Source organism: Cariama cristata, unplaced genomic scaffold (assembly GCF_000690535.1).
Source record: "Cariama cristata isolate BGI_N322 unplaced genomic scaffold, ASM69053v1 scaffold1842, whole genome shotgun sequence".
NCBI classification, from domain to species: Eukaryota; Metazoa; Chordata; class Aves; order Cariamiformes; family Cariamidae; genus Cariama; species Cariama cristata.
In genome coordinates, this window is record NW_009603022.1 from 36,583 (window position 1) to 49,937 (window position 13,355).

Genomic DNA, 13,355 nt, shown 5'->3' on the forward strand with positions numbered 1-13,355 from the left:
AGCACACAGCTCACTCATTAGGACCGAGACAAACCTGAGTAAGGTACCAACAACCTCTCTTGGTTTTTTTTCTAAAGCATCTCAATCATCTCCATCAGCAGTGCCAAGGCAACAGGAAGGCAAGCACTATGTGGAGGGACAGGCACCTGGGATGTGCTGCCTGCTGCTGCTGCACTTCCACAAGAGCAGCTACCAACAAAAGCTGGAGATATTCCTAGGGAGTGCCACAGGCACCAAAATGCTCATCTGAAATTTCACAACAGGTTTGATCTGCGAGTGCTATGAGCCACAGCTGTAGTAATCCCCTCTGAACCCTTCTCACACTCTTGCTCTTCCTCCAGAAACCACATAATGGAGCACGGTCCATGCTGCACTGCCCACCCCAATACGTAAAAATAACCCAAACCTCAAGCTTCAGAATATCGTGCTGCAGTTTGCGCTGGAAGTCGAGGAAGTGGGAGATGGTCAGCTTCCCCTTCAGATCTGCCCCAAAGAAGTATGTTGTCAGTGCAGAGCTGAAGCCAGTTTTCAGGGTGTTCCCCGTTGTAGACCGGTCTCTGTGGCGCATGCCCATGCTGGTTTGGGAACGAATAATGCTCTGGACCTAAAATTAAAAGGGAGAATGTTAGCATCCAAAACACCACTAGGACTTATACTATTCAAGTATTGGTATGAAGTACTCCAAGTTCAGCCATCTCATCCTCTCGTCTTTCTTTTTTTTTTTCCTGAAATAACTGTTAAAAGACATGACAATGCAAAAATTTGGCTGAACTCAGGCTTTGGTTGTTTCAGTCCTCTTTAAAGAAAGAAGAGTATGAAATGTTTAAAATGAGTTTTAAGAAACAATTCACCCAGATTGCAGATAACCCTTCTAGCGCTGATCCTACATCTGGTCAGCAGAGAGCAGCTTGTTCCTAGCAAAGTCGCAAGAGGAGAGAAAACCAAGGCAACCATGGGGAAGAAAAAAGCCTGCACACGTTTTGGAGCTTCCACTCCTACTTAACCGCACATCCTTGTTAGCTCATACCAACCCCAGTTACCTCACACGGCATTTCCTTTCCCCTTGTGCACAAAACCAGGAGTTTTCTACCCAAGGGCACCCTCTCCTTGCTGCCTGCCACTCTGTGCCACGCTGGAAGCTCCTCCGTCCCCGGGGCTCTGCGGTGAGCTGAGCTGCAGGCTAGGGCTGACCCACCCAGAGCAAAGGGCTCTCCAAAAGTCCTGTAGGCTGCATCAACCCAAAGACAACCCCAGCGCCAGCAGAATAAGTAACGCAGAAGGATCTGAGTTACCAGCAGACCAGGATATTTGCACGAAGACAGCCAAATGTGAAAGAATACATTATAACAGCAGTATCTCAATGTTTTTAACAAAACACGAAGGCAACCAGTCTCCTCCTCCTCCTCCTCCCCCCCTGAGCTCTCAGCATCACCCTGTACCTTCTCAAAGGCAACGCTTCAGTGGATGCTGCGGCACAGGGCAAGGACGAGCAGGACAACTTCCCTACTCCCTACAATACGGCAAAAGGTTGAATTTGAAGGATGTGACAACCTGGGAGTCTTGGAAATCCAAGAGTTTGTTATTTTAAGGGTCCTCTGCTAATTTAAGGGGGCAGCCAAGTCAAATACACACTTGCCTCCTCTCTCCATCCCCAAATATCCCACTACACCTTCCCAGCACCTGCCCATCTGTCTGATTATTGCTAGGATACAAGAAGCCAGGCTTATTCTCTGTATAATAACTGATATCTTCCAACAAGACAGTAGAAGGATTCATATTAAGGACAACAAGTGACAGAAAGGAGAGCGGGGAAAAAAAGCCACCCGACGTGGCTTTGACCGCACAGGCTTCCCAAAGCTCCAGCGAACACCGCTGCTTTGCCTTCAGCCTCTTCCTCCTGCCGACAAAAGTTGGAAGGGAGGAAGAAAAACAGCTGCCAAGAGCTCCAGTTGTCAGGAGGATACTAGAACCTCATTATTGTGGTATACAGTGTGTTCGTTTTTTTCCTAACAAGACAGCAAGCACTGGAACAACCCCAAAGGGGATGCTCTGGATGAGAACACCACGTATCGCTGCTGGGCTCACCTCGCTTGAAATGCTGCCTCCAAACCACAGACTACTGGCTATTCTTCCACTACAAAGAAAATCAAGTTGAGTCAGAGGAAAAAAGTACAGAAAAAAAGGTTTTGTTTTTTTCTAAATATGCACTGTGATGTGAAGAAGGATTTTTGCACTGTAAATAGCAACTCCTCTTTTTGCTTTATGCTCTACTTTAACTGCAAGCTCTGCATGCACATTTTGGAGACAAATATTTATAAACTGTCTGAAGCAATGCAGTTTATGACCAGCTTGGAAAATTGCCCCTGTTTTTGCAGAAGCAAGTGTTTCCCACACTGCAGACTGTTCGACAGAGCATCTTTTCCTGGGTGTTATTTATATGGCATCCTACACCCCTCTTGTTCTCTCTCATCTATAACAAGCGTCGGACAGTTTGAAAATCTGTGGGCACTGGAGCCAAAATTATGTGCCTGGTCCCTCTTTTGGGTAATCCTTCTAATATCAAGAAAGGCAGGCAACCACTGCAAGTTGTTCTCCAGCCCAACCAGTGCTGTCCTCCCTCAAGGCTCATCAATCATACAAGGATGTGAAGCACAGAGATGCTTCACTGTCTTTTGTACGTATTTCAGCCTAAGTGTTTGCGATCTGTTTCATCTTTTGCACCAGACAAGGGAAAAAAAGAGAAAAAAAAAAATCAATAAAAAGAGTTAATGGTTTGAAGAGAAATCACAAGTAACACTGCCTGCGAGTTTACTACTTTTCATCCAACTTTTTAATTAAAAATAGAGAGTAAACTAACAATTTACATGCTGAAGGATCAAAAGTTGAAGACGATACTGATGCAGGCACCAAACTATTCAGCACTGTGCACTAACCATATGCATCAACTGGAAAAAAAATAATCTAAGGCTCTTCAGTGACTCCTGAAGAAATTCAGTATTTTCTTATTAGGCAGTTAAAGCCTCCAACTTACTCACATATTAGCTAGATTACTGCACGTAATTTTCTCTCTTGATGAATACTCTTAAAGTTCTTCATTAATGAGAAGAGAGACCTGCTGTTGGCCGTCTCCAAAGACGACGTGTGAAAAAGGAGTACGAAATTCATTCCCACTTGCTCACAGCCAGCAAGGATGGTACAGTGCTTCTGTGAGGACTCTTTTCTTGCCCTTCTTTTTCTTCCCATTCTCCCCAAAACGATGCTGCTCTTTTGAACTGATGCCACCTCTAGCAGCATAATCCCCTGGAAGGGCTAGTTGGATTCCCTGCCAGGTAACGTATTTACGGGACAGATCTGCAAACCCTGCCATCCATCATGCTCTCACTGAGGCATTTCTGTAAGGAGTGAAAAAGAGTATTTGTCATATAAATTACTCCGTGTGTTATATTATCTGTGTGTATAACATAATATACATGCCTTCTGACGAAGCTATGTGTTTGCTTTAATTCTGTTTGGGAACTGCAGCAAGTCAGTTATAATGATATCTGTGAAGATACTGTCAGCTTCTTCTCACTTTCCAAAACAGCTCCTTCATCCTCTGACTCTAAAGCTCTGGAAGATCAGTCTTCACCAAAATATTCTGATGCTAACCAGGAACTTTATTCCTTTATATAGAGGCAGTGACGCACGTACCAAGCTTAACAAAAATATGTTCCCTTTCCTAAGGATTTTTGTATGATTTAATACACATAACTTCCCTTTGCCTACCAGATGATTTGAGATAATTTAATTCAATTTTGTACCTTCATCTTCATAGCGCTTCCGAAACATTCATCCTCAAGACATATTCTTTCATACTTTACACGGCTAATAAAAAAGTCAAACATGACACCTAGGTTAGTACCTTGGCATCACTGCATTTTTAGTAGGCGGTTAACTGTTCTCCAGTTTTCTTAAATTCATTTATCTCCATAATTGATTTCACTTTAGAACATTAGTAACTACTGTAAAACACCTTTTGAATCGTTAAATAATATCATATAGCTGCAGTGAAGTGCTATATTCATGCACTATGCAAACAGAAGGAAGAACAGTATTTTTTACTTGTGAAAATAGGATTTTTACCCCCAAATTTTTTTAAGCTATGAATTTTTCATAGCTAAATCAGTAGTTTGTAGGGAGGTAATGCTAAACAGGACAATAAACTGGACATAGCTGTGTATTCAAATCTGTACTAGAAGGAAAATGAACTAACTCCTGGGTTTACATTACAAGCTGTCACACGAAGGGATGTCATACTGATAATAAACATACTCCACTCTCCTCATAGTCCAAAGTTTGCATTTACAAAATATACAGTTAACCAGATATATTACACAGCTCTGGAGGAAGCTCATAATAATGATAACATATCCACAAGTAATAATTTAAGGAAGATGACAGCAAAAGATTAGAAGGGGAGGAATTAATTTAACAGACTTGCTTTGCCACTAGTTCTTCCCATTTATAGCAAATGCCCCAAGTATGACCTCTTAGAGACTCTTGTGAACTAGTCATTCAGTCAACTGATGAGTAAGAATTTGTAACTAGATTATTCAGGGCTGCTTTGTTCTCAGATATCAGTATACAGCTTCTCACCTTCTCCAAATACGGATGTCCTCCAGCATAAAAGAACCTGCAAGGGCAGATTATTTTTTTCAACTCAAGAGTCTTGTTTCCTTTGCCCAGAAGCAGTAGCTTCCACTTGCCCATTAAATGTACAGCCCTGAGGGATACGGGGGTCACAGAAGTGCCAAGGGCCACATGAATATTAGGTAGATGAGTGGTGTATCTCCTCTACCTTGTTCTTTGCTAACAGAGATGGTGACTCCCCATCCAACCAGCCAGTTCCCTTGTTTGCAAACGCATTTATTTTTGCTTTCATGAGTAGCACACACATGGAGCTTTGCTAGTATACAGCAACTTCAGGATGTTTATGACTTTTCCAAAGCCTTAAGTCTGTTTTCTACATTGGCAAGAAAAGCATACACCTCTGCCCGGGGATGTCAGATCCTTTCCCCACTGACAGCTCAAATCTTCAATCTATTCCCACTCCTCACACAACCACAAACCATAGCTTACAGGAGGCTCTCACCAGTATAAGACATGCAGGCTAAGCTCATTAAAAAGCCTACATTAAACTCCCTGTTGACAAAACCTTGTAACAAGTAGAGGAAAGAAACTAATAAAAATACTCTCTCAACAAACATGTTTTTAGATTACATTGAAATACGTGGCTAAATTCTTCTTTGAGGCAGACTCACCCTGGCTGTTCTCTGAAGACAAACAAAATTACGGAATGCACTAAAAGCTGTGGAAGAAAGTAGGATCAAAATTCTATGACATCAGTAGAGGGAAAAAATTTCTTTATTGACTTTGGAGGTGACATGTTGTAAAGATACCTCGGTGACAAAGTCACAGGAAATCAGAGCTTATACTTACAGTTGTCCTGGTTGAATGAAAAATTGTCTGGAAATATCTGGTTAAAAAAAGCAGTAGGTACTGAGGCAAAACAGCAAAGCATAGAAGGAAAAGACATAAACCAGCACTAACCACAGTAACATCGTAAAGGAGTGCTGCACTTATGACTAAGATGCCATAACATTAAGAAGTCAACTTGTCATTCAACTTGCCTGCTCAAACTCTTCCATGTCCACTTCGCCATCACCATTCAGATCAAACATCTTAAAGGCGATTTCAAAATTCCTCTGGGGAGCTACATAAAAAAACATAATAAAAAACAAAGACCAGTTAATGAAGATACAAAAGTTCAATTAAAAAAGGCACAAGTTCAGAATGACTTTATCCAAAAACCATTTTCCATAAATCTTGTAATTTTAATATGAAAATGCAGCTCTTGGGAACCTCTAGCTACGAGCTTCACAGTGATCCTTTTACCAAAGGTCTCGGCAAGGAGGTTGGGAAGAGGAGATGTTTCCTCAACAACGCTTATTCCATTTACAAGTGGAAAAAGCATCAAAGTAAGACACCATCTGACATTTCTAATGACAACCAACAGAAACTGACGCTGTAGCGAGAGCTCCAGCCTGCTCCATACAGTATAATACCAATTTGGCCAGAGGACATTCCTTCAGCGCTGCAGAGCACTCGCCATGCTTTCTGAAGCAGGCAGTGGGCGAGCAGCAGACCTGAACTTTGAGTGATTCTCTTCTGGATTCAGCTCTCGTCTCACTGTACAAATTTAAACAAATCATTACCAACTCTGTCTCAGTCCAGTTATGACACCGAGGTAACACACAAGCTGGAGTTTACCAGCTGAGACACACCCGAGATGGTGTGGTACCTTATTTTTCATCGCATTTCGTCTATGTTGTCATGGTTTATTTAGCCAGAACTCTGCAAAAGCATTGCCTCACAGTCGCCCATCACAGCAAAACCGCGCTCCTTCCCCTGCATCCCAAAGAATTTCAGTACATTTCCATTTTGGGCTCCGTAACACATCACCATTTCAAGCTACAACATAGTGCCACAATGTTTTTTCCAAATTAAGTTAATATATGAGAATTTATCTTGCTCTGCTACTTTCAAATATATACCACCTACAGGAATGTTGGTGTTTGCTGGGATTTCTAGGGAATCCTCTAGGCTGTAACTATTGCTTAGATTGTCATCTTAAGTGATCAATTAAAACTTAGCCCCTTTTTCTGTTCTCAAGATGGCTCTTCCCCACCCAAATCCGGCAGCAGGATGTGGATCAGTGGTGAGGCTCGTCCCCCTTTAACCTCATTTGTTGCAATCAACTGTTAATATTTCTTGCAGATACTCAAAAAGTAGTGAGTTTCTGCAACCAGCATTCTGTGTTAAGGCATCTCCCAGATAGGGGTGGGAGGAGGATCGCAAAGAGGAATCACTCAGACAAAAAGAAATTAATATGGAATTAACAGAACTGGATTTTGTACATTAGTTACAGCTTCAATTTAAGGCCAGGAGACTTTTACATTGTGTTTTCCCCTTGCTATAATAAACTGTAGCACTTTATCACTAAAAGATTCAGAAAACATGCTAATGAGATCACTTTTTCCAATCACTTTGTGCCTTAAACAGATGTGTAACAACATTAAACTCGAGGGCAGGAACAGCCTGTCACTAGCCACTTGATATATACAGCACATACAGTCCTGCTGTTATCATCTCTGGATTTCCAATTTCCTCAAAGCCAATTATTTGGGCTTTAAATTCCAAACACCGCGTGCATACGCGATGTCTCCTATAACCAGGGCAATTGCCAGCAGCACAGGGTGGGTTATCTTCCCTTCCATACGCAACCTTCCAGCAGAAGCCATTCCTCCACCCAGCTTCTCTGTCCTCCCTCCTGGGATGAGGAGACCTTTGCTCGCCATCCCTCGTTAGTTCAGCATTAGCTGAGCTGTAATCAGGGGGATGGGCTGTCCCCAACACCAACTTTATCATCTCTCCAATGATGGAATCTTATTACAGGGATTTATACAAAAAGCTTCCTCTGTATCCATCCATAGTTTCCAGTGATTAATTCCCCATTTTCCTTGAAAAGCAACAATATTAAGGACCTTCTAACTAGCATCTTAACATTTAAATAGCATATACAATTTTATTCACTTTAATTGCACGTATCGCATGAAAGCCTGGACACAATTTCTTCTTATCAGCCCTGAAATCTAGCACTGCATGGAGTTATCTCCTCTATGAGGAAACGGAGGAATATACAAAACTCTCATCTAGTTACAAGATGCTAGAACAAGGGCAATTTACACATCTCATATTTCTTCCCCCCTTTTTCTCTGCCAGGGTACAATTATGTATATTCTGAGATTGCAAAATTTGTTACTCCAATGTTAAAAATTGTTCCTTGTTGTTCGCCCCCCCCACCTCCACCCCTTCTTTAAGGGGACATATAATACCATGTCCCATTTGCGCAGAGACAGGGTGAAGAGAGAAAGCGAGGTACTTACCTTACCCCTCACAAAGGCCATTTCCTTCCTTTCCCTTCTCTAAATACACATTTTCAAGAGCAGTTTATCAAAGCCCCATAGGAGAACATAACTTGTGAAATTAAAACATAGTTAAGCATCAAAAATCTGCAGGGTCAGTATTTTCTAAGGACAGGGAAGGAAAGTGGCTTTAAATTGGCAAATTTAATTACTTCATTCCTTTCGCTAATAAGCAACACAGCCCGTTTCTTCCTCTGATCTGCGTATCTAACTCCAATTGCTTGTAACGACGCTTAAATCCAACAAATGTGAATCTGAGCCAGGGAAACCAGAGGGCACTGAAGACAATTAGCTCATCCCACTCCTGCTCAGGAAGAAGTGTTCATTAAGATGGATGTCCCTGATCTTCGGGCAGTCTGAATTTATTGATCCCGAGCGAGATGATTTCTGCCTCTCCCCTTGGGTGTGATGCTTCTGACCAAGATTTATTGGGGAAGAGTCATCCCAACGGCAGCTAACCCCCCTTGCCCACGCTGCCCCGTTACTCGTGATTACATCAGCCTGCACAACCTCCATTTCTCTTCTTCCTCTTGTGCTTACATCTTTCAGAAACCTGCAGACCATAAAAGCAGCAGCTACCAGTTTGCCTAACTAAACTTAGCCTCCCCCCGCCTCTCCTTTTATCCTGCTCCCCAATTTTACCATTCCCAACTGCAGCTTCTCTAAATTTCCCCACTGTCTCCTTAATTAAGATGCCTCAAAACGAAGGCAATATTCCTCCTGCAGCGGTTATCAAAACCATGTAAAGGACCGTTTGCTTTTAATACAATGCAATGCCTGTCTTTACAAGAGAAAAGAATTTCTGGATTTTCCCCAAGTGCTCTGCTGCATTTCCAGCTCTCTGATTTTTGCAAGCTATCTCCTTGCCATCCTTTTTGACATTATTAAGAATCAAGATTTTTTCATTGCCACTAATTTCCCTTGGGCAACGAGTCAGGAGCTGGTCAGGGCAACTGCAGTTTCTTTTCTAGCTTTATTTCTAGTCTTTCGGTGTTCAAGAGGATACAACAACTTCTTAATGATTCCTCCAAATCATTAACACAATGAAAACATGGTAGTGGAGCCTACACCGATACCAATTCAATACCAATTCATGAGTTACCTGTTCCTAGCTTTGAAAGATATTAACTGTATCTGTCAGATGAGATTGAAATCATTCTGTAGATCCATCGCTCCACCAGCTCTACACAGCAAGTTGCTTCTTCAACTAACCTGGGAGTTAGTGCAAAGGGCAATTAACATTTTTTCTTGCCTTGTTTGTTCAAATCAAATATTTGGGAACAGAAAGGCAATAAGAAAAGCAAAAGCCACACATGGTAACGTTACGAAGATGAGCAAACCTCCACCAGACAAAGAGATGACGAGCAGCAACACTTGACCATATCCAAAAAACCCACTCAGTCCATCAGTATAAGGCCCAAGGGAACCTCTAAGGGATTAGATGGGCTGATTAGGCATTTTTAAGCCAATTATATAATTTTAAGCTATTTTTAATTACTCAGTGGACCAATTTGCAGCACTCAATTGCTCTTTATTGCCATTTACTCTCACCAGAAGCAATGCATTCTGAAAGACAATAAACTCTCACTGATAAGAAAGGCCACATTTTACCATTTTTGCACTCATTTGATCTTCTCTTTCCCCCAAACTCAATATTCCACACCTGAAGAGAAACCTCTCAACAAGTCTTTCCCTCTGACTCCTACTGCAACTCCTGCAGTACCTGGTCGCACACAAAAATTAGGTGTCTACTGTAGAGCATCCACCTCAAGTGAAGGTACCGCAGTTTAGAAAAAACTATTTTTAACACTTTTGGAGAATAAACATTGCTTCCTTCAGATGTAGTTGAGAATTTCTTTGACAAAGTAAGGGATTTTTTTGGTCATGTTACTTAGAGGAAGTAAGACTTCTAGCTACTCCTTTGAAAACCCTGGAATAGCTCATCTTTTGGTGGGAATTTAAACACAAAGCAGCTCAAGACTCCCATCTCCATCCCAAAGCCTAGTAACTCCCCAAGCAACTCCAGTGTGGGAAGAAAGATCAAGAACTCAGCTGGGGAGTTATTTTGAGAAAAATTAATTATTAGGAGTTAAATATCCTGTGATAACTTCTTTCCCCATCTATCTCCAAATTAAGAAAAATAAATGTACATAGTACTCAAACTGAAAAAATATATCTTCATAACCAATCCAAAATTAACACAGTCCTCCTAAACAGAGACAGGTTTTCATCCAGAGAGATGACTGTTCAAGCCCTGCAGCTACCACCATATTTTTCTTTTCTTTTTTTAAGGTCACAACATTGAACTGTCCTAATGTTGCATATATCTTCCTTTCAAATTATCGCACTATTTCAGAAAGTGAATCCAAATCCCACCAACTTCTTTTTTTAATGTTAATCAACCCTGAAATGTAAATAACAGGCAGCTAAAACAACTGAGACCACAGCACGGAAACTGAGCCACAGTATCATCAATTCTAAAGGTAAAATACCTTTAAATCACCATGCGTTATTTCTTATCACAAGAAATAATCAGAATTGCCTCTGAAATAATACAAATGCATCATTTTAAAACCTAAGTATACAAACTCCACTAAAATACAGACTTCAGCTTTCAAGCAGTCTAACACCCAGAAACTCAAGTTTTCATTTGGTTTTCAAATTCCAGTTAAAATCTAAAATGCAATGCTGCTTTCACGATTGGAAAAGAGCTCTTTCATACTTGGTAGAAGTACACCCTATTTCTAATACTGGCACATGTTTGTAGTAGGTGTTACTTCCCAACAGCACAAGCCAGATCGTGTTGGCTGGACCATCACCCCTGGCTCACCAGTGCAGTTCCACATGCGGGGAAAGGGGCAGGAAGTGGCTAGTAAGGAACCTAACATCATGCAAAATAAAAATACCACCACCACTAATAGTAAGAAAAGCCCTTAACAACCTAGACCAAGAAAAATTAAGCTTTTGTTAGCTCCTCTCTGAATCTCCTCTCTGGAGGTTCACATGCCCGACTTGAGTACAGAAAAATGAAGCTTTTGTTAGCTCCTCTCTGAATCCACGCTGGAGGTTCACATGCCCGACTTGAGTACCGAGCTCCAAGGTTACTGAGCTGCACATGCCCACATTGCCACCAGAGACAGCGAGAGGTGCCCAACAGAAAGCAAAGGACGAGTTAACTAGTACAGCTGACAGGCAAAATCCCAAATAAACTGTCATCTTGTGCAGAAATTCATGGATCAGACACATGCGTAAGGAATAGCTAAAGGACATGGCGCATGAACGGATGCTCTGAGCCACTCTTTGGAAAGCTGTCCCATGACAGTGTGCTGCCTCCAGACACAGAAATTCACACCAAGCATGCAGTACGCTTTTTCTAGGAGTGACGTCCGAGATAATGCCATTTTTAATCTTACTTCTATTTAATCAATAGAAAAATAAAGAAAAATTACTGCTGTTTCACTTTTCTATTTTGCTTGTAAGCTTGTGAACCAAAGAGACTCAGTAATTCTAACACCGAATTTTGTATTTTGGTTTTAACATCAATGACAAACGTACACCTCAGTTTGAGATTTGAGAGAATGTGACAGCACTTCAGCTGGAGTACAAGGCTTACCTTTCAACAGCTTCTCATCAGTTACCACGTGACTCACAGAGCAATGCTGGAAATCAAGACTCCCTCTTAAACGCCTCTCTGAAATAAGGACCTGAAAACAAGATGTTGAAGTGGCAGCTCCTGAAGAGGCCATTAGAAGCTGCGTTCTCCAGGGAATCCCTGGAGAAAGAGGACACGCCAAACATCTGCAGGTTCTGGCATATTGCTATGAGCGACACAAAATTACTCCATTTCCTAATTCTACAGAAATAATCATGAGTAAGTTTCTGGAACTTCTCAATCAGGCTAACAAGTGCTGCATGCAGAGTGGTCCTTCCCCACTGCAAATTTACTGTCCTCTGTGATACAGGAGGTTGGTGGAGATCCATCAGCCCATCACATCATGCAAAGGTAAGGGATGAAGAGATGAACAGAGAATGACCAAGCAAAGACTGGCAGGCGGAGAGGCTGGTAGAGCATCCCAAGCCCTAATGTTGGTTTTCAAACTGGAGAGGTCAAGCTCTGCTTCAGAAGATCCCAAATGGCCAATTATGAGAAATCTGTCCCGTTTCTGTCCTTTTGGCCTTCAGCACGGCTACCAGCCCATGGCAGAAGTGGGATGCTGAGCCAGAGAGCCCTCGGTCCGACATGAAGCAAGCAGGCTTATGTTTGGAAGTTGGGATATCCCTTGGAAGACATCTGTGCTGCTCAGATACCTCTTGGAAATCCCACACAGCAGCAAGTGGGCTGGCAGAAAGGTATTGAAGACATCCCCGCAACATATAGCGTGGATGAGATGGACCCATGTAGCTAAAACAGAGGGTCCTGAAAGTTTAAAGGTAAAATTAACATCAATAGGACCACAAACAAAAATATTCCTATAAACTCAAAGCAACCTTATGCCTCCTTTTTTTGCAGGAACAAGCCCTATGGCACTTAGTGCTGTTTTGCAGGATTAAAACACCACTGGTAAGATAACAGATCTCACTCGTGGCAGGGAAGGAGGCTGAAGACACTCATGGCAGTTTTGAATATGTATTGCTGGTTGACACAACACAAACAGACCCTGGAGATCACATCGCCTGCGTGCAAGCAGTGTGGGAGAGCATGTCATGCCACCTCCATCGCATGGACCCGCAGAGCGCTCAACATCCAGCCAGAAAGTAATTTCCAGAGCTGGATGGTTTGGGATTTATTTCCTACACAGGAGGGGCTGCGGGGGGAAGGCCAATCTATCCTAGGCAAGAGGCCTTTTGCCATAAAGGATGGCAAGATGCTGCGCTCTAGAAAGAACCCACAGGAGATGGAAGAAGGAGCTGCAGAGGTCTGCTTTGAGAGTCCTGACAAGAGAGTAATTACCTTGGCTTGAGACAATGCTATTTAACACTCCTTCCAAGAGTAGTAAATCCAGACATAGCGACAGTCCAATTATGGAAACAACACCAATTTATTCTTCTAATGCCGAGGTCCCTTCAGTACCTGATAATCAAGTAAGCATTAGCACGCCTGGACAACGGACCATGTTTGCTCTGAAATTGCAGTCGCTGATGATGGAAAAGCTCTTTCTCTCCTTCCCCTACCTGTCCTGCAAGTTCAAAAGCAAATGCCTCTTTGGTCAGGGAAGTGATGTCTTTGCATTCCTATGACATTTGAAGGATCCAGGGGAAATCCCATCAGCATTTTGCTTATTCCATATTTTGCTCGTCTTTCTACCTCCGCCCCAAAACACAAGGAGTGGC

The 13,355-nt window shown here is 42.2% G+C and overlaps 1 protein-coding gene across 3 annotated transcripts in view; it reads right to left on the reverse strand.

The window, feature by feature from the left end:
- Positions 1-13,355, reverse strand: part of MICU1 (mitochondrial calcium uptake 1) — a 97,913-nt gene that overhangs the window by 35,167 nt on the left and 49,391 nt on the right. For all 3 annotated transcript variants that reach the window (XM_009694987.1, XM_009694986.1, XM_009694985.1), the window contains 2 exons: positions 5,670-5,752; positions 407-604 (listed from right to left, as the gene is read on the reverse strand). In XM_009694987.1, the coding sequence (XP_009693289.1) occupies positions 407-604; positions 5,670-5,752 (281 nt within the window). The remainder of the gene's footprint in view (positions 1-406; positions 605-5,669; positions 5,753-13,355) is intronic.